Source organism: Bos mutus, chromosome 20 (assembly GCF_027580195.1).
Source record: "Bos mutus isolate GX-2022 chromosome 20, NWIPB_WYAK_1.1, whole genome shotgun sequence".
Lineage (NCBI taxonomy): Eukaryota > Metazoa > Chordata > Mammalia > Artiodactyla > Bovidae > Bos > Bos mutus.
This window is the reverse complement of record NC_091636.1, coordinates 33,524,827-33,552,586: the sequence shown is the minus strand read 5'-3', so window position 1 is coordinate 33,552,586 and position 27,760 is coordinate 33,524,827. Positions and strand designations below refer to the sequence as shown.

At 38.2% G+C, this 27,760-nt stretch overlaps 2 protein-coding genes across 10 annotated transcripts in view; both read right to left on the bottom strand.

Annotated features, from left to right (window-relative positions):
- TTC33 (tetratricopeptide repeat domain 33) overlaps nucleotides 1–10,653 on the bottom strand; it is a 34,263-nt gene extending 23,610 nt beyond the window's left edge. Inside the window, exons 1-2 of one of the 5 annotated variants that reach the window (XM_070357609.1) lie at nucleotides 10,349–10,653; nucleotides 7,018–7,248 (exon numbers count right to left, since the gene is read on the bottom strand). In XM_070357609.1, coding sequence (XP_070213710.1) covers nucleotides 7,018–7,238 — 221 coding nt within the window. In that variant the 5' untranslated portion in view covers nucleotides 7,239–7,248; nucleotides 10,349–10,653. The other 4 variants (XM_070357610.1, XM_005889711.2, XM_070357608.1 and 1 more) reach the window with 4 other exon arrangements.
- A 3,302-nt stretch (nucleotides 10,654–13,955) lies between these two features.
- The window catches only part of PRKAA1 (protein kinase AMP-activated catalytic subunit alpha 1), a 30,093-nt gene continuing 16,288 nt past the window's right edge, over nucleotides 13,956–27,760 (bottom strand). For all 5 annotated transcript variants that reach the window (XM_005889713.3, XM_005889714.2, XM_070357607.1 and 2 more), the window contains 6 exons: nucleotides 27,436–27,580; nucleotides 25,181–25,268; nucleotides 22,827–23,051; nucleotides 20,399–20,885; nucleotides 20,162–20,288; nucleotides 13,956–18,641 (listed from right to left, as the gene is read on the bottom strand). In XM_005889713.3, the coding sequence (XP_005889775.2) occupies nucleotides 18,397–18,641; nucleotides 20,162–20,288; nucleotides 20,399–20,885; nucleotides 22,827–23,051; nucleotides 25,181–25,268; nucleotides 27,436–27,580 (1,317 nt within the window). In that variant the 3' untranslated portion in view covers nucleotides 13,956–18,396. The remainder of the gene's footprint in view (nucleotides 18,642–20,161; nucleotides 20,289–20,398; nucleotides 20,886–22,826; nucleotides 23,052–25,180; nucleotides 25,269–27,435; nucleotides 27,581–27,760) is intronic.

Here is a 27,760-nt window from a genome sequence, read left to right as displayed (position 1 = left end):
CTTAACAGTATGCCACTGAACTAGCACAAAGAAGGAAGCAGAGTGAATAGTTCCAGGGACTGCCCAAGGGCTGGGTAAGATACGACCTGAGGTACAGGAACAGCTGGTGACCAAGCCAAGCAAATCAGCACACTTATTACCAGATAGAAATGTCACAGGGTTTAGCTACTTTGCTCCCAATTAGATTTGTAATTTGCTATAGCATCAAGTTTAATGAGCTATATAGTTACCAGCTTATTCATTTAGTAAGCATTTACTGAGCACCAGAGCAGAAAACTACTGGGCCAGGTAGTATTCTAGGTACTGCGGATGCAGCATTCAACAAAATATAAAAGGACCTACCATTCTTCTCAAATTTACATTCTAGAATGTACGTGTGTGGGAAGTCGGCACAAAAAGACAACAAATATAAATTAAAACATGGTTAAGTACCACGATGACAGACACACGGAGGGCTATGACAGGGGTGAGGAAAAGTCTCTCTGGGAAGGCATCTGAGCTGAGAGCTGAGTGACAGAAAGCGGTCAGCCAATGGAAAATCTGGAGAGGTTCATTCCAGACAAAGGAAAAGGCCAAGCGAGGCTTAAACACCCTATTTTTTTTTTTTTGAGGCAAGAAAAGAAAACCAGCATGGCTGTAGGAGGAGGAGGAAAGAAGGGAACTGACAGGTAAGAGAAGTAGTCTGAAGCCATGGTTATGGAACTAGTAGGCCATGGTTATGAGCGTAGATTTTCTTGTGTGAGGGATGGGGAATCCACAGTTTCCAAGCAATACAGTCATGAATCGCTTTGCATTTTGAAAACATCAGTTGGGCCCAGCGGAGGAAAATTAACTGTAAGGGTGTAAGAGTGAGCACAGGGAGGCCTGTTAGGAGACTACCAGAGTAATCTAGATAAGATGACAATAAACTAGACTAGGATGACAGCAATGAAGATAGAAGGGGGGATAAAAGTGATTCAGAATACATGAAAAAGTGAAATTGTCTCAACGTGGACCGGATAAGAGCAGTGAAAAAAGGAAAGGAATCCAGGATGATATGTTAGCCTGATGATATGAAGCCTAAGCTTACAGGCTAACTCTGTGGCAGATAGGATCCAAGGAAAGATTGAGGAAAAAAGAGAAAAGTGAGGCAGTTTGGGAGAATAAACACAAGGCATATGTTAAGCTGACAACAGCTTCAAAAACAAACACAGATGATTGTTAACCTTGGAGGACTTCTTCAGACACAGTGTGAAACCTCTTTGTACTGGAAACAGTCCAGTGGGGAATGGAGGAAAAAGAATTTATTTGCAGTCTCCCTCCCATATCCTGCCTCCCATTGATCAAAGTCAGTCCCACAAGGCTTTAACCCATTCACACTTCTGGGTATGTGACCCAGTCCCTCTGAAGCACCATAAGGTCCAACCTAGCCAGCATCAAGGTGTGATGGTCTTTGCATTATCAGCACCATACATGGCGGCTCTCTAGTCTGTTCTGACAGCAGCGTCTGCCGGGACCTTATGGTAATAAGAATAGTTGTAATAACCTATTATGAAAAATAATCTGAAAAAAAATATATATATGTAACTGAATCACTTTGCTGTATACCTAAAACTGACACAATACTGTAAATCAACTACACATCAATTTTTAAAAAACTATCAAAAAAAAAGAATATCATGAGCTTTCTCAAGGGCAGGGATCTGAGGGTGAGGGGGGCTGATTAGTTCTGGAATGGCACATCAACCAGCAGAGATGACTTCGAGATTCCAGTTTGTTTGTTGTAGTTGCTAAGTCGTGCCCAACTCTGTGACCCCAAGGATGATAGCCCATCAGGCTCCTCTGTCCACATAATTTTTCAGGCAAGCATACTGGAGTGGGTTTTCATTTCCTTCTCCATGGGACCTTCCCCACCCAGGGATCGAACTCATATCTCCTACATTGCAGGTGAGTTCTTTACCGTCAAAAATTGTGAATCACTACATTGTACACCTATAACTTATATAATATTATACATCAACTATAGTTAAATTTTAAAAAGGGTAAAAAAGAGAGAGAGAAAAACAGATGATATCAAAACAAAAGGAGGGGAGACTTCCCTGGTAGTCTAGTGGCTAAGACTCCATGCTCCCAATGCAGGGCGCCTGAGTTCAATCCCTAGTCAGGGAACTAAGATCCCATATGCCATAACTAAGACCTGGTGAAACCAAAAATTCATTAAATAGATTAAAAAAAAAAAACCTTTTTAAAAAATGAGGGTGGTTTTAGGAACAAGATTCCTGAAAAGGCAAAAAGGGATGAGATAGGCCTTTGATAAAAGCAGGGGCACTTCATTACAACACAGTGAAAGTAAGTGGCCTTGATGCAGACACACTCAGACTGGAAGACGTGGGGTGAGAAAATAAAAGGCATTCTACACTGACTGCATCTATTCTCTTCTGCAGAATAAGAGGCAAGATCACTATCATTAAATACATCCAGGCCAGCACTCAACAGAATGCATTTCACACAGCCAGGTCACCCTCAAGTTCACTTTGGTAGTACGCTTTTCTAGACAAGGAACAAAACTCATGGCAAATTATAAATTATTCCAGCTTTCCAAATATACACACTAATACAAGGAAAAATGAGACCACTCAGCTACACAATTAAATATCACCATCTAGTGGCTGAAACCTTAAAAGCCAGTGTATAAAAGTTTGAACCCATACTGTGATTCTTAAAAAGGTATGCATGGCCTGTGCATGCATGTGTCCTGTGCAAGTGTGTGCGTGCTAAGTCATGCCCGACTTTTGTAGCCCGCCAGGCTACATGGAATTTTCCAGGCAAGGATACTGGAGTGGTTAAAAAAAAAAAAAAAAAGAATACTGGAGTGGGTTGCCATTTCCTCCTCCAGGGGATCTTCCTGACCCAAGGACTGACTCCACATCTCCTGCATTGCAGGCAGATTCTTCACTGCTGAACCACCTTGGAAGTCTACGGTATGTCCTGGTTAGTATTAATTTGATAAAAAGATACTTGAACAAAATAATTCATAAAAAAAAAATTTAATACTTCATGATATGTATCAATCACATATAAAATCTTACATTATCTAAAGTATATTCACCAGTGCGTACTAGGTGCTATGTGGCATGCTAAGTGTTTATACATGGACTTGCTCTTTAATCCCCCAATAGTTTATGAGATAAATGTCACCTTCATTTTATATATAAGGAAACTATAAATTGACAAAGGATTAAGAATCTGCCCAAAATTTTTACAGTAAAAATGATAAAGTTAGCATCTGAATAGAATTAAAATGATTTCAAAATCCACACTCAAAACCACCAGACTTACTATACTGTCTCTGTAAGGCACCAGGGGCTTCCCAGGTGGCACAGTGGTGAAGAATCTGCCTGCCAGTACAGGAGATGCAAGAGACGCAGGTTCAATTCCTGAGTTGGAAAGATCCCCTGGAGTAGGAAATGGCAACCCACTCCAGTATTCTTGTCTGGAAAATTCCATAGACAGAGGGGTCGCAAAGACTGAGGGACTGAGCACACACAATCATAAGGCACTAACATTATTTGGGCTTCAGTAGAAAAGTAAACCAGTTTTCTGTTAGATGGAATCATGAAGACTACAAGGTAGAACTTCAAAATTTAAAAGCTATTCTGTTGCAAACCACATTTTCCTGAGAGTAGTTAATAGTTTGTTACTAATGAAGTAAACTGGACAGGGTAGAGTCTGTGATGCTCAAGAACTGTGCCTCCTTTGGAGGAAGAATGACATTAACACACTTGGATCATACATATTCAATGTACTCAGACAATTCCCTAAGTGCTAAATAAAACGAAATGAGAAAACCTGCAGGGTAAAAAAAATCTCAAGGAGGCAAAACAATGTATCCCAGGAAATTGAAGGAGCTCCCTCCTTTCCATCAACCTTCCCTCCCTCCTTTCCATCAACCTTCCCTCCCTCCTTCTCTAGCAATGCCTCCAGAGGCACCCCTACTTCTCTACATTCTTAGGATTATTACTCATTCCAAGTTCAAAGTTGTTTCATATTTTGTTACTTAATCCTTACCACCATAGCTTTTGGGGAAAGGAATTGGACTCAGAAAAGAACAATAATTCTCAAGTGTCATATTCTCAGGCAGGAGGAAGACAGGAAAATTCTATTCCCAAAGGTCCTCTGTGGTTGGAATATGAAATAAAATATGTTCCCAGAATGGTGTTCCAATCTGGAGTTTAAAAATATATATTTCTATAGGTACAAGGTAATATATGGTAGTTAATCCACAAAAACCTATTTAGCCACGATATACCATAACACAGCAGCCTTACAAATGTTCAGTAAATATCTACTGACTGGCCTTGTAAATGACACAAATTGTTCTAAGAGCTAAAGGTAGGGTACAAAAGTCTGTTTAGACAAAGTCCCTACATTACTGGAGCTTACATTTCTATAGAACGCAAAGAAATATAAAGCACTAAATAAGTGAAAAATGTAACTTCAAAAAGGGAGAAATACTAAAAGAAAATTTAAAAAGCTGATGTGATTGTGGTTTTTCTTACTTTAAGTCATAAAATTACTTCTCACCATTGTTAACAAAATACAATGAAAAGGGTCTTATTGTTGCATACAAAGAGACCACAACCTAGTTTTCTCTCTTCAGGAGTGTGTACTGCAAACTTTTTTGTATTTCTTTGCTCCAGCAATACCAACTTGGTAGAATCTTCCTAAACAGGTAAAACAATTTCATGAGTCTTTCTACTTCCATGTTCTGTCCCCACTTTCCTGAAATACTTCCCACCACTATTGGTTTGGCAAATACTACTCCTTCTTTGAAACCCAACTGAAGACTGAATTTATCTGTCAGAACTTCCTTGATATACACAGGTAGAATTGGTGGCTCTGATTTCCTGTGATTCTAAAATATTTTCTATGGACCTGTCTTACTGCACACACTACTCTAATTATTTGTATTCTTGTGCAGAAGGCAATGGCACCCCACTCCAGTACTCTTGCCTGGAAAATCCCACGGACGGAGCAGCCTGATGGGCTACAGTCCATGGGGTCGCTAAGAGTCGGACACAACTGAGCAACTTCACTTTCACTTTTCACTTTCATCCACTGGAGAAGGAAATGGCAACCCAGTCCAGTGTTCTTGCCTGGAGAATCCCAGGGATGGGGGAGCCTGGTGGGCTGCCGTCTATGGGGTCGCACAGAGTCGGACACGACTGAAGCCACTTAGCAGCAGCAGCAGCATCTTATCAAAAGCTGAGCTCCTTAAAATTTATTAATATATCTTACCTCTCTTTGAATGTTTTTTAAAAGAAGGATGAATGGATGAATGGCTATTTGATGTTAGATTTTAATGATGACGTTACACATTTCTTAAAACTGAACACATTTTAAAGAAATTGGTACATCAATAAATGTCTAACACTGTTCGTACACCTTGGCACATCAACAAGCCTTACAGCACTTGAAATAACTGCCATCCTAACAACGAATTCACTTTCTGATCTCTCACCTTTGCAGAGATCAATTTAATGATTTTCTCTGAAACACAGATTTAGAAATATAAATCATGAGTAAAGAAGTTTTTCAATCTTTTGTAAGGTTTATTTGATTAGCATTGCTTTCACCTAATCACAAAATAGACATTTAAAATTCTTTCTTTAAAAAAAAAGCTGATGTGATGGAAAACAAGGAAGTACAGGATGCTGTGTAGCCAGGGAGTGGTTTGCTGAGAAGAGGACTTATGAGCAGAGATCTAAAGGACAAGACGATAAACATCAGAACACAGGAACTAACAGGTTTTCAGATAAGAGTCATGAGACAAAGGTGCATCAAGAACTGTCTTCAAAAACACAAGGAAGGACACTGTGGCTTAAAATGTACCGAAAATGATAGTGATTTAAGATGAAGTTGATGGGGAAAGGATTGAGTTCTAGTCTTTTAATTTAACTTTACTATTCTTCCTTATATTATTTCCTACTCCTCATATTACTTTCAATCATGTTGAATATTCTCTTAGATATTTTTAAACCATTATTTCTATTTTTTTGGCTTAGAGTAGCCAGATGACTCACAGAACTCAGATTCCTTTAATTCTGTTTAGTGATCCTTCAAAGCTGTGTATACAGTAATCCAAAAACATATGCTAAAGAGCTAAAATACTTAATTATCTCACAGTGCTCTCCATTCAAAATAAAACATCCTATCCAGCTGATTTCAGTGAAATGACTCAATGTTTTGACATGCAAGGGAAAAAAAAGCTATTTGTTTATCCACAAAGTTGATATCTCTCATCTACCACAGGAAATTCAGAGGGAATCCCATGGCAATAATTGAATGGCTCTTCCCTTCTACACACTAGTGTGGTCTAGAGAAAAAGATAAAAATGACAAAATTAATGAACTTTTAACAGGCATTTACAGGAATTTCTAAACATGTTTTATGGATGTTCTCAAAATGATTTCATAAATGTGGAAAATTTACAGTTGATTTTCTTCTAAGATAGAATAGCCAATCTTGAGAAGTCCTACAAGAGAAAAATCTTTGTGCTTAAACATTACAAATGAGAATTCACCATCTAACATTAGGACACAAAGCTGTTAGTTGTCGCTGACTGTCTTCCCTTCACTTTCAATTTGAGGTGCTAATATTTTATAGTTTAAGCATTACTTCATGTTTTACATTAAAATTCAATAAGATTACTCCCAGAATCAAAATAACATTCCTAGAAACAAAAAGGCTGGTTCCTCAACTCTGACTCAATTAAGAAAAAAATGATAAACAAGGAATCTTTTATAATCATCCTTACCAATAGTGGGAAAAAAAGAAGAAAAAGAATAAAGAAAAGCATTTTTTAAAAGTGCTTCTTGTCAGCACTCCTACTTCTAATGTCTCAAACGCTTCAGCACCACAAAGGATATACCAGTCAGCGCCACCCAGGCCCGACTGTAGATCTCTGGATGATCTGAAGAGCATTCCATCCTACCAAAGACCAAAGCCATCCTCTAAAAGAAAACTCTAAAAACATACCTTTTATTTTCAGCCAGAGTGGCTCCTTCATCCTTCAGCTGTTTGCTTTTCTCGGCACAGCCTTCAAGGAGACTTTCTTTCCTCCGTTTAACAGCATGAAGCCAGTTGCCTTCATCTTTCCCGACTGCATCCTTCTCATCAGCAGCTTCAGCTTCAAACTGCTGGGATGTGACCTTTGAGACCTTCTCACCGATCTTCCTTTTCCATCCAAAGGAAGCCATTCTGGAAAAACTACAAAGAGAGAGCTTTAAATTTCATACTTGGCCCTTTATAGAAGTATTCCAACAAACAGGTAAAGAAAGCATAAAAGGATAAGGCTGTCACCATTTTTTGGCCCCTAATTAAAAGAGCGGATCTAGGCGATAATCATCTATGGCTGCTAACATCCTAAAGTGAAAGTGAAAGTGTTAGTCACTCCTCGTGTCTGACTCTGTGACCCCATGGACTACAGCCTGCCAGTTTCCTCTGTCCATGGGATTCTCCAGGCAAGAATACTGGGGTGGGTAGCCATTTCCTTCTCCAGGGGATCTTCCTAACTCAGGGATTGAACCCAGGTATCCTGGATTGCAGGCAGATTCTTTACTGCCTGAGCCACCAGGGAAGCCCAACACAGTAAAGAAAGACAAGTTCACAATATGTATCTCTTGATGGAAGTGACACAGAAGCCATGAAGTATTCCTGCCAAAATTAACACTAAATCACCTCATATCTCTACCAGTTTATAAAAAATAAGGGATACAGAGGAGAATGCTAAATAACATGTCTGACAAGACAGCAAGAAACAGAAATAAGGAAAAATAAAACTGGTTTCTTCAAGAAAAAAGGAAAAGTTGGGAGGTATCCCCTAGATTAAGAGAGACTTAAAAAACAAACCAAACACAACGTGTGGATCTTGTTTAGTTACAGAATCAAACAAGCCAATGGGGAGGAAAAATTTATGAAATAATAGGGCAGATTAGAACAATGCCTTCATATTTGATGATATTAAGAAATTCTTGCTTTTTCAGGTATAATAGTATTATGTTGACAAAAAGTATGCTCATCTTTTGGGAATACATATTAAAGTATTTTACATAAAATTACACATTGTTTCAAAGTAATAGCAGGAGTGATGAGTGTGATATAAGATATACAGATTAAAAGATTGCTATGGGTTGATAAGTGATCAAGTTAGGTGATGAGTACATGGAGTCTTTGTACTTTCTTCTCTCTTTGCATATATGTTTGAAATTTTCCATCATAAAAAGTTTTTGAAAAATTCAAAATTGGTTAATCAGAATGATAACAAATGTTAAACTGCTTTGTAAATCTGCAATAATAATACAAAATATAAGGGCTGAGTGAGCAAGCATAATTGATGGAACAAAGTTAAAGAAAACCCTGGAAGAATTCAACAAATATTTATTTGGAGGAGGGATTTACTGAGGGAGCAAAGAACTCTTGCTAGTTACATGGAAAGGTTTATAGATACTGAGATACCTTTGGAATTGTAAATGAATTTTTATATGTTTGTATGCACCCTGCACAAGAGTCTCTAAGCTTTCATTCCATTCTTAAAGGAGCCTACAACCCCAAAGAGAGTATCAACTGACGGATCAACTATTGAGATAAGGAAAAGAATGGACCAGAGGTCTACACACAACTATCAGAGAATGGGCATTGTGGGAGTACCAGAGGGAGAGAAATGAAATAATAAGTTCCAGCACATACCAAGCTCTTCATCACCAATGCACACTGAAATAAAGTATAAGTAACCACTAGGATGAAAGAGACCAAAAAAAAAGTGTGGGTGGCTATGAGGTCACTAACAGGGAAAGGCCCAAGACAATGGCAGATTTTGGAGAGGTAAGAAAATTGTGGGTCATGTGCCTAAGTCCTTAATGAAGTGTCAATAAACTACAGCAATCAAGAAATGTACTGGGTGGGACTTCCCTGGGGGTCCAGTGGTTGGGACTGCATGCTTCCACTGCAGGGGGCATGGGATCCATCCCTAGTTGGGGAACTAGGATCTCACATGCTGAGAAGGGAGGCCAGAAAACAACAACCACCCCAAAACAAACCAAAAAAGAATGCCTAGGCTGATAGGGGTAAACCACACACTTCCCAAAGGAGCAGAGATTCTTAGAAAAGCCTGAGGGAGTAATGGATTATAAACTATACTAGGGAATGAGGACAAAGCCAAATCCTCTTTCCAGACCCATGATAATAGGGGAGAATGAGTTTCCTATGTTTGAAGACTACTGCAAGTAACATAGGGAAAGAACAACAACAACAAAAAGCCTGAAAATGTAAGTGTGTTTACTATGAAACGGAAGTCCAGAAGTACAGAGAGAGAACATAAGAAGGGATCGTTAGAAAGGTCTCACAAGGTATTAGAATAAGTCATGTCAAGAAGTCTTGCATTTACCACTGTCCCTAAAGGTGACAAGAATGAGGATGGTTAAGTTTTCTGGGTTCAACTTTCCATATCAGCAATGTGAGGGACGAAACAGTGTGTGTTAGCCATTCAGTCGTGTCCGACTCTTTGCCACCCCATAGACTGCAGCCCGCCAGGCTCCTCTGAGCCTGGGGGTTCTCCAGGCAAAATACTGGAGTGGGTTGCCATTCCCTTCTCCAGGGGATCTTCCCGACCCTGGGATCGAACCCTGGTCTCCTTCATTGCAGGCGGATTCTTTACCACTGAGCCACCAGGGAAGGCAACATAGTGTGGGAACCCGAATAACACAGACATTTTACCCTGCCACAAGCTAGAGAACGCTTCTCTTCACTGCGTCGGAAAATGAAGCAACGATGGCGAGGAAACCGAAGAACACAAACAAGGAAGCAAAACAGCATCCTTCTGCGTATATGGATATATTCGGAGTTGAGGGATTCCGCAAGAAACGATTTACCAGAACACGTTACCGCAAAAGAGAAACCAGTACTAGCGACTTCCCCTCATTTTGAAAACACACACACACAAAAACTGCGAAGTTCACAAGGGCTGCCCAGGACGTCACCCGCGAGTTCAGAGCCCCGCCCCAGACACGGGCCCCGTCCCCGGGGTGCAAAGTCAGCTACCTTCTGCTCCTCGCGCCCGGGGTGCGAGCACCAAGGAGGGCCTGAACCCCAAAACTGCTGGTCCCTAGAGACCAACCTTAGCGTCCTGGCTCTGCCACACCCGCGGTGGGCCTCAACTCCGAGTTCTGAAGCTCCTTACTCCCGTCACCCCAAGACCCACCAGCCTCGTTTTCCCCCACTTCCGCCGACTTCCACCACTGACCCGTAGCCTGTGTTACCCGAAGACCACTCCCCGGGTCCCCTGTTTACATTCCGCTTGCCCTTTACCCACCGGAAACGGAAATTATCGTGCCCCACCTCCTTCCCGCTTGCCGTAGGTGCCGGGTCTTCCAAGATAGTGGGGTGGTCGACCTAGGGTGTCCGAACCGTTCGGAGCAGCGAGCTGGGAAGAGGCGACTCAGTGCCTTTCATCCGCAATCCTTTCCCTGGGACTACAAGTCCCAGAAGTCACTGCGGCCGCCCCCACCCCATTATTACCCTCCGAAGCTGGTAGTCCGGGCCGCTCGGACCGGGCACGCCCTCTAGCGGCAGACGAGAGCATCGGAGCGCTGGTGCCCACAGCTCGGGAGCGAGGGAAACTGCGTCTGCGCAGGCTGAGTGCGCGTGGAGAGGACTTCGCTGGTGGTATCGCGAGGCCAATCCAGTCAGCAGGTAGAGGGCGGAAAACGACTTCTGGGGAAATCGAGGGCATTGACACGCGGCCCTCCCTGAAGGAATTTACAACCTAGTTGAGATCAGCCAGGCGCTGAGGACAGAGGCAAACCCGACTATAAAAGTATATGAGGGTGGGGAGAGGACCAGGGAGGGCCCTAGCTCAACTCGGGGGGATGGGTCGGCGGGCGAGGGCGGCCGAGGGGGCAAAAAGTTGGATGCAGCGTCCCTAAAGAAGAAAGAACTATGACCCGAAAGTAGCTGTTTTGAAAAATAAAGTGAGAACGTGTAACACAGGGAAGTGTGTAGGAAATTGAAAAATTGAGATTGTTTTCAGTGTTGTGGTTTCATTTTTGTAGACCAAGTTTTCTCAACCTCAAGGGTGTAACGTTTCCAACTGGATCATTCTTTGAGGCAGCGGGAGGGTCGGGGTGGAGGGTGACTCCCCTGTGCGCAGCAGGGTGTTCAGCAGTATCCCTGGGCACTAGATGCCATTAGCATCCACTACCACCCCACAGACTGGTTTCAGATAGGAAAAGGAGTACGTCAAGGCTGTATATTGTCCCCCTCTTACTTAACTTATGCAGAGGACATCATGAGAAACGCTGGGCTGGAAGAAGCACAAGCTGGAATCAAGATTGCAGGGAGAAATATCAATAACCTTAGATATGCAGATGACACCACCCTTATGGCAGAAAGTGAAGAGGAACTGAAAAGCCTCTTGATGAAAGTGAAAGAGGAGACTGAAAAGGTTGGCTTAAAGCTCAACATTCAGAAAACGAAGATCATGGCATCTGGTCCCATCACTTCATGGGAAATAGATGGGGAAATGGTGGAAACAGTGTCAGACTTTATTTTGGGGGGCTCCAAAATCACTGCAGATGGTGACTGCAGCCATGAAATTTAAGACGCTTACTGCTTGAAAGGAAAGTTATGACCAACCTAGATAGCGTATTCAAAAGCAGAGACATTACTTTGCCAACAAAGGTCCGTCTAGTCAAGGCTATGGTTTTTCCAGTGGTCATGTATGGATGTGAGAGTTGGACTGTGAAGAAAGCTGAGCGCCGAAGAATTGGTGCTTTTTAACTATGGTGTTGGAGAAGACTGTTGAGAGTCCCTTGGACTGCAAGGAGATCCAACCAGTCCATTCTAAAGGAGATCAGCCCTGGGATTTCTTTGGAAGGAATGATGCTAAAGCTGAAATTCCAGTACTTTGGCCACCTCATGTGAAGAGCTGACTCATTGGAAAAGACTCTGATGCTGGGAGGGATTGGGGGCAGGAGGAGAAGGGGACAACAGAGGATGAGATGGCTGGATGGCATCACTGACTCGATGGATGTGACTTTGAGTGAACTCCAGGAGTTGGTGATGGACAGGGAGGCCTGGCGTGCTGCGATTCACGGGGTCACAAAGAGTCGGACACGACTGAGCGACTGAACTGAACTAAACTGAACTGAACCACCCCACCAGTGGTGACAACCAAAAATGTCTCCAGAAGTTGCCCAAAGTCCCTGGAAGGAAGATAGGTCCCCCTCCTCTGCCTCATTGAGAACCACTGATGGGAAACAATGATTCTCCAAAGATGAGCCTCAGACCCCTGAGGGTCCTCAAGATCCTTTCAGAGTCAGAAGTATTTGGGGGACTTCTCTATGGGTTAGAATACGCCTTGAAATGCAGGGACACAGGTTCCATACCTGATTGGGAAACTAAAAATCTGTCATGCCACAGAGCAACTAAACCTGCACACCACAGAGTCTGTGCACTGCAACAACTGAAGCCTGCCTGCTCTGGAGTGCGAGCGTGACAGTGACAGATAGCACATGAGGAAATGAAGATCTTACCTGCTGCAACAGAGACCCAGTGCAGCCAAATAAGTAAATTTAAAAACAAAACTATATTTTCATACTATCATGACATCATTTACCTTTTTCATAATGTTGACATTTGCTGTAAGAATGGAAAAGCAATGGTGGCTAAAACCACTGGGACCTCAGTACAAATCAAGGTGGTGATACCAAGCTGTACTAGTGGTCATTCTCTCCTCAGTACACATTCATTGTAAGAAAAAGAAGATTCAGTCACTGAGTGTCCTTGAAGAAGCAGTAAAAATCAATTTATTAACCCTGAGTATACACATTTCTTTTTAATATTCTGTGTGACAAAAATGGGAGGTACAAAGTACTTTTACTCCATTGAAGTATGATGTCTCAAGATAAAAGCTCTTGTGAGATTACATTATAAAAACACTTGTGAGGTTACATTATAAACAAACTTTTTTGTGGAATACAGCTTTTACTTAGAAGAACTGACACACCTGCTGATTATCCAGGCTTGGGTCTGACAGACAGTTTGAAAATGAAGGAAAGGCACCTGCTACATCAAGGAAAACAATTGACAGTGTTGCCAAAAATAAAATTCAAGAATTTAAACAAGAGATAGCTGGAGTAACAGCCAAGTTTGACCTTGGAGTACAAAATGAAGCAGGGCAAAGGCTAACCGTTTTTTCAAGAGAGCACACTGGTCATAGCACACACCCTTTTGCACAAGAGATGACTCTATGTGTGGACAACACCAAATGGTCAATACCGAAATCAGATTGATTGTATTCTTTGCAGTGGACAATGGAGAAGCTCTATACAGTTGGCAAAAAGAAAACCTGGAGTGGACTGTGGCTCAGACCATGAGCTCGTTATTGCAAAATTTTATATCCATGGAGTCACAGAGTCCAGACACAACTTAGTGACTAAACAACAACCATTTTGGAATACTTGTATTTGCCATAATTATCTTGCCAGCTTCCTGGTGCTTCCAGATTTTTTTTTTTTTTTTTTTTTGGCCACACTGCAGGGCATGTGGGATCTTAGTTTCCTTGCAGTGGAAGCACAGTCTTTTCCTCTAGACTGTCAGGCAAGTCCCCAGACTTTTCTGATGAGACCAGTGGTGGTATCAAATGTGGTTTTCTTTTTTATTGTTGGATTAGATGTTTCCAAGATTTATAAGAACTGCAGAAGTGAACCAGTTTTTTCAAAATAATCAGTACACAATCGTGGTAGCCAGCCTCCAAGATAGCCACCTACGAGCCCTACCCCTTGCACTCACACTCTTGTGTAGTTACTTCCCACATCATACCAGGATTGTTCTCTGTTGCCTCAAGGATATAGTAGAAGTGATAGTATATCACTTATTATATCACTTCTGGTATTAATAAAAAGATACTACTATAGTGGTGGCAATGTCACCCCACTCCAGTACTCTTGCCTGGAAAATCCCATGGATGGAGGAGCATGGTGGGCTGCAGTCCATGGGGTCGCTAAGAGTCGGACACGACTGAGCCACTTCCCTTTCACTTTTCACTTTCATGCATTGGAGAAGGAAATGGCAACCCACTCCAGTGTTCTTGCTTGGAGAATCCCAGGGACAGGGGAGCCTGGTGGGCTGCCGTCTATGGGGTCGCACAGAGTCGGACATGACTGAAGCGACTTAGCATAGCATAGCATAGCATAGTGGTGGCAGTGTTTCTTCATCTGGGTAGAGGTTTACATGGCCATGTTCATTGCAAACCTAAAACACTGAAAATTCATCAAGGGAAATATTTGATTTGAGCACTTTCCTGCATATGTTAGACCTCTATAAATATCTTTAAAATGTATGTATCTAGGGACTCAGAGCAGGATTTATGCCTTATGGTTACATTCATAGTGCTTGGTTCATAGTAGAAGATGTACAAGAAGATATAGTTTGCAGAGTGAATAAGTCAATGGTTCTTGAAGCTGTACACCTTTCTAGGAGTCTATATCAAACCTCTCAAAACCCCCACCACTTCCCTACTTACTTTGCTCTGTGATAATGCACCTATTGATATATTTAATAATTTCCCATGCTGCCTATGTAGACAACATGATCATCTTCCAAGTTGTTGGAAATTCTCTAAATTTGTCATAGTTAACATTTATTGTCATTCACAATAAATAGAACAATCTTTTTACAATAGAACAGTTCAATAAATATTGATTTTTCAGGCAAGAGAATTTCTCATACAATTTTGTTCAGTCAGGGTAAACATCTAGAGTAATTTATAAGTTCCCTAAAAGAACAACCCATGCATTGTTCATAACACTCTTTAGGACTGTTTTCTGTTGTTCAATTATCAGGTTATTTTAAAGATTCAGAATGTCAACAATCTAACACAAGCCAACAATGCCATATGGGATATAAGATTTTTTACTGATTGAATTCTAACAGTAGTGGGATTCTAACCAAATCCAGTGTTAGCAGCCAAACGTAACTGCTCTTCCATTATATACAACTTAATATTTTGTTCAGGTGTTTAATTTTTAGATGAAACAAAAATCATAACATTCAAGTGCCAAAATCTGCTCAAGCACTATACTTTATATTTAGGCACACTGTTTAAAAGGTACACAGATGGTTGGCCATAACAAGTAACTTTTTTTTTCCACATAGTTTTCTCAGAAGTTCACCACATTGTAAACCAATGAAAAATCATATTTTTTATTATCCATTTTCTAAGTCAAAGTATTTGAAATTGTATCCTTAAGTATACCCCGGTCAAGATAAACGTGAACAAGCCTCAAAAATCTTGTACCACAAAGATTAATTTCTACCGTACTACCAATTTATAGTTATGTTGTATGTAGGCTTTGATTCATCTAGTGAAGAAAACTCACAATGAAAATAGGATTTCTGTTATGGATGGGGGGACTCGGAAGGAGTTAAGGGGAAAAGATGTAAAGCACATTCCAAAGGTGCATGGAGTTCTCCATCCACCCATAGTCCACCAATCATTCAGTGTGAATGGTATCACTGAAAGGCCAAAAGGGGAGGTGGGGGTAGGTGGCCGGGTGAGAGGTCAGGATTTTCTGTATAAAATGATTTAAAACTCTGAAAAACTACAAAGCCATCCAAAGAAAAAATATAATCGAAGTAAAAGCAATGGAGTTTATTTCAGTGAAATTACCTTAAATTAGATATATTAAGCTCCCCAGTCCCCCAACCTGGTAGAAAAGTTCCTCTCAGTGAGAAATCATTTATTTTAATGGCAAAAATTTTACATATCAGTAAAATCTGTTATTTAAAACTGTGTACAGTACATTTCTGGCAAATGCCTTATACATCTTTCAGCTGTCAAGACAAAGTAAAAATGTGGTTGCATAAAATCACAAAAAATATAAATTGCTGAAAAGATAATAAAAAAAGATTAAAAATCATTTGCATTGACTCCCTTACATCTTCAATTAGTAAGAATTTGCAAACAACAGTAAATTTGTGGAAACTGTGATGAAACCTTGACATTCTCAACTAAAAGTTGTCATTTCAAATATCCCAGCTTAAAAAGAACCTACTTCCAATAGTCTGTGTATTTATCATATTATTTGAACAAGTGCAATATTTAAGTATCCAAAATAAAACTCAGTAACTTAAAGGAATCACAATAACTTAAAAAGAAGCCGTTTACAAAATTAACAATTTTTAGAAGGTCCTATTTAATTGGTTCCTCTTTTTGTTCCCCACTCCCCACAACAGGTCAGAGACATTACGTCTTAGCTCTATATACAAATCTGTAGCTTTAAAAATACAGTCTTCTGTTCTTAACATTAGGAACATAATGCTGCACTTAAGAGAGCCTACATGAAGACAGTATCTCCAAAACAGAGGGCCACATACAAGTTATAAATACAGTTTGAACTTATATTTAAATGGAACTCCTATCATTTTATACAGCTTTCTGATTCTAAGTTGAATAGAATAAGCCCTGGACAGAAGGAAGCAAGGTTTTCTCCTGAATTCAGTGCATGTTTCTAGGGATGCTGGAGCTACATCTACAACTATACAAGCGATCATGACATTTGAGAGCATTATTATCAAGTTACATCGGTGCCAAAAACAACACTACAATACCAAGAGTCTTAAAAAGGGGGTGGGGATGGGGGAAGAGTTCTGGTGCAATGGAGAGAGAATACCAAAAAACTTTCAAGTTAAAATATAAGGCAATTATGAACGACAGTATTTTTTTATTAGCATACACATGACACAAATTTTATCTGAGGTGGCTAAATTTTTTCTTACACCTAGTATGTAATGCATTACACTAAGAGCAAGAAAAAGAAATTATAAATCTGAGGATTAAGCAACTTTGGGAAGTTCCCATAATGCTACTTTAAGTAATGAAAATCCAAAGCAAATGTGACTAGTTAGAACTGATTTGTTCCATATTTTATCAAAATAATAAGGTAATAGCTAAGAGACAACCAAATGCAATGTGTAAACTTTAGTTGGAGCCTGGTTTGAAATAAATTTGTATGACAATGAGGGAAATCTAAATATGCATGATTAGATGGTATTAGAGAATAGTATTATGGTTTTTTAGGAGAATGTCATTATTTTTTAGGAGATGCTTTAAGTTTTGAGGAGTGATGAGTCTATCTGCAATGTCAAAATTGTTCAGGGGAAAAAAGCATATATACACACATACATATACACATATATATATAACTGTATCTACATACAGATATATAGATAAATATGGCAAAATGTTAACAAGTATTGAATCTAAGTGGTAGATAACACATGTGATCATCTTACAGCCTTTCAATTTTTCTTCTAAAAAATGGCCATAATGAAATTTAGGAGAAAAAATCCTGTTTAAGCAGTTAACAGTTTGTAAGACATGTCCTATGCACTGAATCAATTTAAAAGGTACATGATTGAATGACCAGACATTCCTGCATACATTTAATACTGACTGACATGATTAGGAGAGAGGACTCTGTCAAATGTCAAACTAACCAATGATTTATTTACAGTATATGCAATGCAGCTCTTGTGACAAAAAGAGCAATTTATATACAGAATATAGTGGGGCAAATTGTAGAATTAAAATTAATGCCTGGAGTGTCTGAATATATAAGTTCTGTATGTTTTTGCACTTACCAAACTAAAAGAAAAAAATTTAACTGTGTCAGGTATCTTTAATGTGACTTACCATATACTATAGAATATTAAGGAGAGGATATGGAAGAATCATCCAGGCTGTCCCTAATGTTGAAAATACTTGCTAAATTACGGAGCCCAGAAAACAAAATCACCTCTAAAAGTCTCTGGGGATTCTAGTCAAATATTTATTTCTTTATTCCCTTTTTGGCCGCACCACGTGGCATGAGGGATCTGAGTTCCCCCACCAGGGATCGAACCTGCACCTCCCTACGTTGGAAGCACAGAGTCTTAACCACTGGACTGCCAGGGAAGTCTCTAGGCAAATATTTATTGAATAAATCTTTGAAGCAAATATATAACACATCAACATGTAATTAACATATGAAGGCCTTTATGGTAAATTAATATTCTACAAAGCCCTGTATACACTAAATATAAAATAGCCAAAAAATCAAGTGAGCCTGAGAGACCTATAATTCATTGCGCATAGTATATTATTCTATATGCCTACTGAACAATGAACAAAATTGTCTTAATTCATTTTTGCACATTATGCTTTTAACTATTAATCATGTTTCAACCTCTGTGCAAACTGCATTCCAAAAGGCCAACCCTCAGTTATAATTACGTATAACTTGATTATACATGGAAGCATTTGGCTATGATTTATTATGCATGCTTATTGCTATCAAAGAAATAAGCAAAGTTTTAGGTTTACTGTGCAAGAATTTTAATTAGATTCGCGCACATCTCAAAAAATTCTATTGTGTGACTTCCAGGTCTTGGAGTTAATTCAACAGGAGAAGAGTCAAGTGAGGTTACAGATGAGGTAAGAGAAGCTTCTGAGGATTTTCCTTGAGCCTCAGCATCTGAATCATTCCTTTGGCAAGCTCGATAGTTGCTAACTGAGCCCGATCTCTGTGGCGTAGCAGTCCCTGATTTGGCTTCAGTAATTTCATCTGGGTAAAAAAAAAAAAATTCAATTTATTTTAATCCATGACACCCTTCCCAAAATTTTAACAGTATTTAATTTGCTTCTTTAAGTGAGACCAGCTATCAAGAGCATGTTTGTTTTGAATACTCCCTATAACAGAGGCAATGAATCTGTGTCATGCCACTTGCCTCTTTTACACACAGTAATGTAGTCCCCTGATGACTTATTAAGATTGCGTACATATTTGGCTACTCATCAGTCTTGCAATCCAGGATTAAGAGGTCAATGACATAATAACGAGGCTTAATAAACATCATTCACTAGCAACAAAAGTCAACCTTTCTATATTACAATAATAAAATAAATGCACTTAAAATTTGAATCTTGGAAATCATCTCACCTAACTCATTGCTTTATTGATAAGAAAGCATAAACCCCTAACAGTTAAGTGACTTGCTTAACAAGTGACTTAAGGTAACAAGTGAACAGAGAGGTAAATCTTGAAATTAAGTCTACTAACGCTCATCTCAGTGCTCTTACTTTGTCTTCATATTTAAGATCTTACAAAAGAGCAACAATTCCAATGAAAAAAATCAAGGAAAAACTAAAATTAGGAACACAACAGTAAGTGGTCATTCAGTTGGTAAACCCTGGTACTAAAAAACCTAAAGTGACAAATTTAATCCAAATACAATAGAAAAAAAGTTAAACCCATTCTGTATCTCAAACTGTGTTGTTACTACCATCTGGACATAAACAGACACACAGGTTTGGCCAACATATCATAGCTTAAAGCTGTGTCTTTCTGATACTATAGGTACTATCTTTGAGTTTATAAAGAAGACAAAGCCATGGGTAAATCTCGTAAGTGAACAAAAGTGGCAACATATCTTAATTGACTTGGTCAATGAAGAATAGCCATAAACACGTCTACTTAGTTAAAGATTCTGTTTGTGAGAGAACATTTATATATACACAGCTGTGTGCATGCATGCTTAGTCACATCCAACTCTTTGTGACCCCATGGACTGTAGCCCGGCAGGCTTCTCTGTCCATGGGATTTCCCAGGCAAGAATGCTGGAATGGGTTGCCATTTCCTTCTCCAGGGGATCTTCCTGACCCAGGGAAATAACCCTGCATTGACAGGTGGATTCTTTACCTCTGAGCCACCAGGGAAGCACTGTGCTGTACTTAATTTTATTTTTTAAGTTTAATGCTATTGACTTTAACAGCAAAGTCAACATTTATCCTAAATAAAGCATTTCATCTTACCAAAATGAACTACAAGAAACAAAAATGTAACAAACTATCACTTTAGGATAAAGCTATATAAGGCTTTAAGGATTTTAGAAGATAGTCTTAAAAGGACAATAAACTATTTCCTAGATTCTCAAATATTCAAATCTAAAAGGTGCTTTTATGTTCTTTTGCTACTGAATTACGAAGTACAATTCAAGAAGCTTCAAAAGACTCAGAGATTTACTAAAATGCCAAATTAAGTAACAAGGTCTAATATGTTGTCTACGTTGTTCTGTGTGTACATACCATCAATACTTCGGAAATCCAATAAATACGTTCTACTATCCACTTGGTATAACTGCAGACTCATTTTGGAGTATGTACTTGTCACAGGATTCTTCCTCCGAACACGCAAATAATACGGGTTTACAACCTAGCGCATGGTATGGACAAAAACAAAGTGAAAAGGAATTCTTCTATAAAACATGGTAGACTACAGGTTTGTCAAATGTGTTAATATTCAGAATGCTCTTTCTTTCTTACCTTCCATTCATAATCCAGCTGTTTAATTGCTCTACAAACTTCTGCCATGATATCATTTGGCCGACTTTGACTTCTAATTCCCAAATGCCATTTTGCTTTCCTTACACCTTGGTGTTTGGATTTCTGTGGATTTAATTCATCGAGGGTATGGCGCGCCCTGGGAGTTTCAGCAACCAAGAATGGTACTCTTTCAGGATGGGGCCGAGTCAAGTGGTGATCGTCGAGAAACGAATCTGGTGGGCTCGTTGCCAAGTAAAAATCTTTGGCCTCGTTCATTATCCTCCTGTTATCTATTATGAGGTGGTAGGCAACTGCCAAAGGGTCCTGGTGATTTCTGTTATAAAGGCAGCTGAGAACCTCCTCCTCTGAGCATTCAAATTTTTCACATACTTCTTTTAAGGCTTCATCATCAATCATGGTTGAGCTATATGATGGATCCTCAGGAAAGAGATATTTTGGAAGGTCCTGTTTAAACCATTCATGTTCCCTGAGAGAAAATGGTAGCTGTCAGAAGGGTTTGGAGGAGAGATGAGACTGAAAGTAACTGTTTGGGGGAATTTATACTCATACAGTATTATCATTTATATTTATATTCATACTGTGTCATCGTTTTTTTTAAACAGATTTTTCTCTTTTGGCTCATGTTTCATTGTATAACAGAAATGCTCCAGCCTTACTTTGATAGTAAGAGGGAGACAACACTGCTGGAGCAACCAGGAAGAAGTGTCTAAACTTTAAATTTTTGGAACAAATGGCAATGACATGCTAGTGGTAAAGACCATCTTATTTCCAGCTCAGAAAAGAACAAAATTAGTCTGTGGCTTCCTCTTGGGATATAATGTTAAGTGAAAAAAATATATAACAAAAATAGACAGCTTTAACTCATTGAATGCTTACTATGTGGTAGATTTTAGGCTGAACGCTTCATATCTGTTATCTCACCTCATTTTCAAACAACTCCAATAAGATAATAATAATATCCCCTTATATTAACGAAGGAAGTAAGGATTTCCTAATTTTATATATAAAGGGATTTTTTTGACTTGAATTATATAAAAATATGCTAAAACTAAAAATATTGAGAGGAAACACCCCAAAGAACAAAGATTATCTTCTGGGTATTGGAATTAAAGATCATTTAAATTCTCTAATGTTTTTGGTGTTTTCTAAGTCTTTTCCAATTGTCACATATTTCATTTAAATTGGAAAAAAATATGTAAAACACAAGAAAAACCACCTCTAACTAAGACATTCTGAAATATAAATTTTAGAGATGGATCAGTCCTTTCCCTCTAGTAGTAAAGTCATGACCTGCCATTCGTTCTCTTTTTCAGTCTGCAGAATATGGACTAAATGGGAAGGAATTAAGCTTTTTTTTTTACTGGAGTATAGTTGGTTTACAATGTTGTGTTACTTTCTGCTGTACAGCACAGTGAATCAGTTATACATATATCCACTCTTTCCTAGACTCTTTCCCCAGATAGGTCATTACACAGTATTGAATAGGGTCCCCTGTGCTTATAACGTAGGTCCTTACTGTATATATATTTTAGCAATCAAACTTTAAGTTCTACATATACACTTTCTTCTTCATTGCCCTAATATTTTTTTCTTTACTAGTCCCAGATACACATCTGATTTCTTTCATCCTTCTTCCATCTCAGAGAAATGTTCTATATAGCCATTAGAAGACCAAAAGAGAAATTACCATTAACGAAAAAAGGAAAGAAAATCAATGGTAGAAGAAACAAAGTTTGCAGTATTATCTTCATCAGAAATGACCTGCTCAAATTTGAGATTTGTCATCATCACTTTTGCCTTATTTAAACTATTAGGTTGAACCACATGAAACTGGCAATAATGGTAGACTTTTCTACTTATAAAACAGTAATTTCATATGTAATTCAATGTATACTACTACAAAAACAAACATGTCATTGACTGAATTAAAATGTTCTCATTCCTTGAGATGTACAAAAGGAAAAAATACAGTAACTTGTAAGATGAGAACTCAAACAGCAACATCCAAATTTACTATGAAAAAGTATGAGAATGTGTAATAGTCAAACATGAAGCATATTACAGAAAATCTTAAAGAATCACTACTAAATCTAATACCCAACTAGGGTCCTTTTTATTTTTCATTACATCTTTTTTTTTTTAATTTAAAAAGTAATATAATGTTCACAGTTACAATTTCAAAACAAAGAAGCATAAGCAAAAAGTGAAAGCCTTTCCTCCTCCTAATCTTACTTCCAATGGTAGCCAGTTTAGTATTTTTAAATATCAAGATAAAATAAGTTTGAGTCTATACACTATTTTTAATATAAAAACGGGATTGCATTGTACAAACTGTTCTGCAAATTTCTCTTTCACTTGACTTATATCACTGATACTGTTAGATCTGACAATCAGATTGCTTTATCACCTGATATCTTTGATTGTGGCTCTCTTCATGGGATCCACCTGCAGCATATGTTTCAAAAGGCTAATCACAGAAGGATTTAAATATTGAGGGGTATAAAAGATCCCATCACATATCTTCTTAAAAAGAGTTGGCACGTGATCATCATCAAACGGAAGGGTTCCACATAATAAAGCATACAGAATAACCCCACTGCTCCATATATCTACCTCTGGACCAGCATACAATCTGCAACAGGAAATACCAACTGGGTTAAACAATCATTAGTAACTTAAGAGTCAATTAATTAATAATACATTTTAAATACAGATATTGTATAAAGAATTATTAGTCAGAATATGGTTTCTATAAGTCACTGCTATGTACTACACATAGAGATTCATTTAATTTTTTTTCTCTTTTTTTTTTATTTTATTTTTAAAAATTTTATTTCTTTGTTCTAATTTTTTTTTTACTTTTTTTTTTTCTACACATAGAGATTCTACACTAATTCTATCCGTAGCATCTTGGGAAACAAAAATTAAGAGTTTTTTTAAAGTTACAGACTATAGCTAAAATTCTCTCCTTACTACCTTACAATTATCCTTTGTAATTAAATTATACTATTAAATTAAATTATACTACCTTACAAAATATCCAACTAATAGGGCCAAACTTTGAACAAACATATCATTACTGAATTTAAAACCACTGTTTTTTGGTTACAGATTAAGTGATCTTTCCTCAACTGGGAATGTTCTATAGTGATAGACTATAAACCCACTCTCCCCAATTACCCAAGACCTTATACCAAGGTAAAAGGGGCCTGAAGCTGTGGAATGAAGCCCAGCTAACTGATTTGCAGAGGACTTTAAACTCTTATTTGCATTGTACTATAGCCTGCTGACTTAACTGTTGTTGTTATTTAGTCGCTAAGTCGTGTCCAACTCTTCTGCGACCCAATGGACCGTAGCCCGTCAGGCTCCTCTGTCCATGGAATTCCCCAGGCAAGAATACTGGACTGGGTTACCATTTCCTACGCCAAGGGATCTTCCTGACCCAAAGATCGAACTCAGGTCTCCTGCATAGCAGGTGGATTCTTTACCGCTGAGCCAGTAGAGAAACCCTACTGACATAACTAGCTGCAGACTAATTAGGTAACCCATTCAAAGTCTGGCTTCAGGGAAAGGGTTTCTTTAAATTGGTCAAATAAATTATTGAACTGACTAATAAATACTGTTTTGCAAGTAAAGGTTTCCATACATCTAGACCACACAGAAAGACCTTATCCAAACTGGGAAAACAGACTTCAGTAACGGCCCAATATATATATGCACAATTACATATCTTTTTGTTTAGTTAATTAACAACGCCCCCAGTATCCAGGTCCTGACTTGTCTTCTTCCCCAAATAATTTACACAGCCCACGTGAAATAATATTAACATTTCCCTGCTAATATAAAAAGATAATGATGAACCTTGATAAATCTAAAATTAGGTATTTTTGCCTTACTCATATCCATGCCTTAACACAAACATAATTTCTCTGAGTAGGCTAGGCTAGCTGGCTTATGAAAATAGAAAGAAAATACTATAACATTTCTGCATTCTAAATCAGGATGTAAGACATTCAAACAAAGAAATAAGGTTTGAATGAAAAGTTATTAAAAGTTAATTATAAAAACTAGTAAACAAACTTTAGCTTCTCTGTTTTCTATTTCAGTAGTATAATGAACAATTCCTCTTCAAAAAAGTAAATTTTACTGTCATCTATTCAAAAAGCTGCCTTATACTAAGATCTTCATGTTCTCAATGCTGGTAGTTAGTATAAATAAACTGAGAGACTAGAATTCTTATTTCAGTCTCTAGAAGATTTAAAGAATGAAAATTAAAAATAAATGAAATCTGAAGATTTTATCAATATTTCAGTCCAATTCCCCAAAGTACCTTATCATAAAAGCTAAAGCTAATTTGAAAAATTAAAGCTACACATTACACTTTTAATTCCTCATCTAAGAAAATAGTAAACCATTTCTTACTACTAGATATTTCTGCATTAGTCAAGTTTTTAATGTCTCACTTTTAAACTTGCTAGTTTTTAAGCCTTCAATGTCTTCCACCAGGGGAAAAAATGAGAGTACTCTCATTTAACTAATATTATATTAACTTGCAAACCAATATCCCCCTTTATAAATGGAGTTCTTAATCCTTATTCACTTATAATGTTTTATTCTTATAATAGAACACTTTTTGGATGAGAAAAGAATAAGCTTTAAATTTCTTTCACTAGAATTGAGTATTATACTATAGACTAACGAAGTCTAGGAGAAAAATATGATTACAAATATACTGGGCAGGGAGGAGGTGTCAAACACTACCTTCCTGAAATTACTTCTGGTGCAGCATAGTTGGGTGAGCCACAACTTGTTCTTAAAAATTCACCATCTGACATCATGTTTGAAAGACCTGAAAATGCACAAAATTCACCGCTCAAGATTTCCCAAGGACAAAAATAAAAACAAAATTCCATTAAACAATAAAACTGAGTTTGCATTAAAGTGATAAATCATCATTTTGTTCTTTTTTTCAACAGAATCCTACATCCTTTATTGTTCCCAAATATTTTGCCTTTATGCCATAAAACTTGTAACCTGTTTCAGCAGTTAAGTTAGTGCAAGGTCAGGAGTTCAGTGAATACATATTAAGCTATTAGTGATTTTGCTTATTAGAATAAACTGGGCAAGTTTAAGATTCACAGACTTAGACAACAAACTTATGGTTGCCAGGTGGGGTAGAACAGCGGGTAGAGATAGGGAGTTTGAGAGCGACATGTATGCTCTTGCTATATTTATAATGGATAACCAACAGATCCTACTGCAGCACAGGGAAGTAGCTGGATGAGAAGGGAGTTTGGGGTAGAATGGATACATGTATATGTGTGGCTGAGTCCCTTTGCTGTCCACTTGAAACTATCACAATATTGTCAATTAGATATACTCTAATATAAAATAAAAAACGTTTTTAAAAAATGACATGTTTTATTAATAAAGAAATTACTAGGAAAAAATGTAGACTGGAATTAAAATTCAAAGTTTCTATTAACCCCTGATCTGATTCTTAAAAAAAAAAAAAAAAGTAATTTTTAATATCCAAGTTCCTTCATAGTTCTACTACAAAAATAAAAAACTCAGGAATTCCCTGGCAGTCCAGTAGTTAAGACTCAGTGCTTTCACTGCTATGGCTCAGGTTCAATTCCTGGTCAGGAAACTAAGATCCCACAAATCACAGTTCAGTTCAGCTCAGTTCAGTCGCTCAGTCGTGTCCGACTCTTTGCGACCCCATGAACCACAGCACACCAGGCCTCTCTCCATCACCAACTCCCGGAGTTTACTCAAACTCATGTCCATTGAGTCGGTGATGCCATCTAACCATCTCATCCTCTATCATCCCCTTCTCCTCCTGCCTTCAATCTTTCCCAACATCAGGGTCTTTTCAAATGAGTCAGCTCTTCACATTAGGTGGCCAAAATATTGGAGTTTCAGCTTCAACATCAGTCCTTCCAATGAATACCCAGGACTTATTTCCTTTAGGATGGACTGGTTGGATCTCCTTGCAGTCCAAGGGACTCTCAAGAGTGTTCTCCAACACCACAGTTCAAAAGCATCAATTCTTCGGCGCTCAGCTTTCTTTATAGTCCAACTTTCACATCCATACATGACCACTGGAAAAACCATAGCCTTGACTAGATGGACCTTTGCTGGCAAAGTAATGTCTCTGCTTTTTAATATGCTGTCTAGGTTGGTCATAACTTTCCTTCCAAGGAGTAAGCGTCTTTTAATTTCATGGCTGCAATCACCATCTGCAGTGATTTTGGAAATCACAGGTGCAGCCAAAAAAAGAAAACTCTGCTTCCTCAAAAATACAATGAATAAAAATAATGACAACTAAAGAATAAGGAAGTCAAATAATTTAGTCAGTTATTTAAAAAAATCTCAGTAGCTCAGAGCTGTTGGGAACTATTTAGTGAATCTCTAAAATAGATCATATATACAAAACTGAAGAAAATAAAATTTATAAGCATCTCCTCTGATCTGAACTGAAACTAAGCAAGAGAGAGTTGCAGAGATTCATTTTTATCTTAGGTTTAATGTCAATGGCAATTTATATAGGAAAACAAATTTATTACATTTTCCTCAAGCTGAAATTATGCTTTTCTATTATTTAAATACTTTACTTTCATTTTTTAAAAATAATTTTGTTCACATAGTTTGCCTTCTGGCTTTCAAAGTCCGAGTAACTTCATCCCAGTCTCTTTCCTCTTGCTCCATAGTTGATCAAAAGAACACATGGAAATAGGTTGCTAACTTCTCCTTCACAAATAATGGTCTCTTTTCAGATGATGTCGCTAATGCTGCGAATTTAAATTGTTTGTCTGCCTAATGTAATAAAAGTCAGTTTTAAAGACATAAAGCTATGAAAAGAGAATTCCTTATTTTTACTCCTTTTCGTATGCTCCTAGACTAATAGTGAGGATATACTACTTTGGGATATTCAGTTGATTATATGCAAGTTACCTGAAGAAACCTACTGATGTTTGTTAAATGAATATATGAAACTATAAAAATCTCCTTACCAAAATCAGCTATCTTTGCATTCATGTGTGCATCAAGCAGGACGTTTTCAGGTTTCAAATCTCTGTGGACCACCATATGCCTGTGACAGTAATCCACACCAGAAAGGATTTGTTGGAACAGTCGTCGACTTTCTTTTTCATCCAACTAAGAAAAAGCAGAGAGGCAACTTAAAGGTGTATCTTTCAAAAGAAAGTAGTCTATCTATAATTCTCTAGCCTATAAAACTGTGAAAATGCAAGAGCCTTCCAAATGAACCTCACTCATGAGATGCTTTTCAAATGGGGAGGTGGTACAGACCGCACAAAACAGAAATGCTAGGAGGAT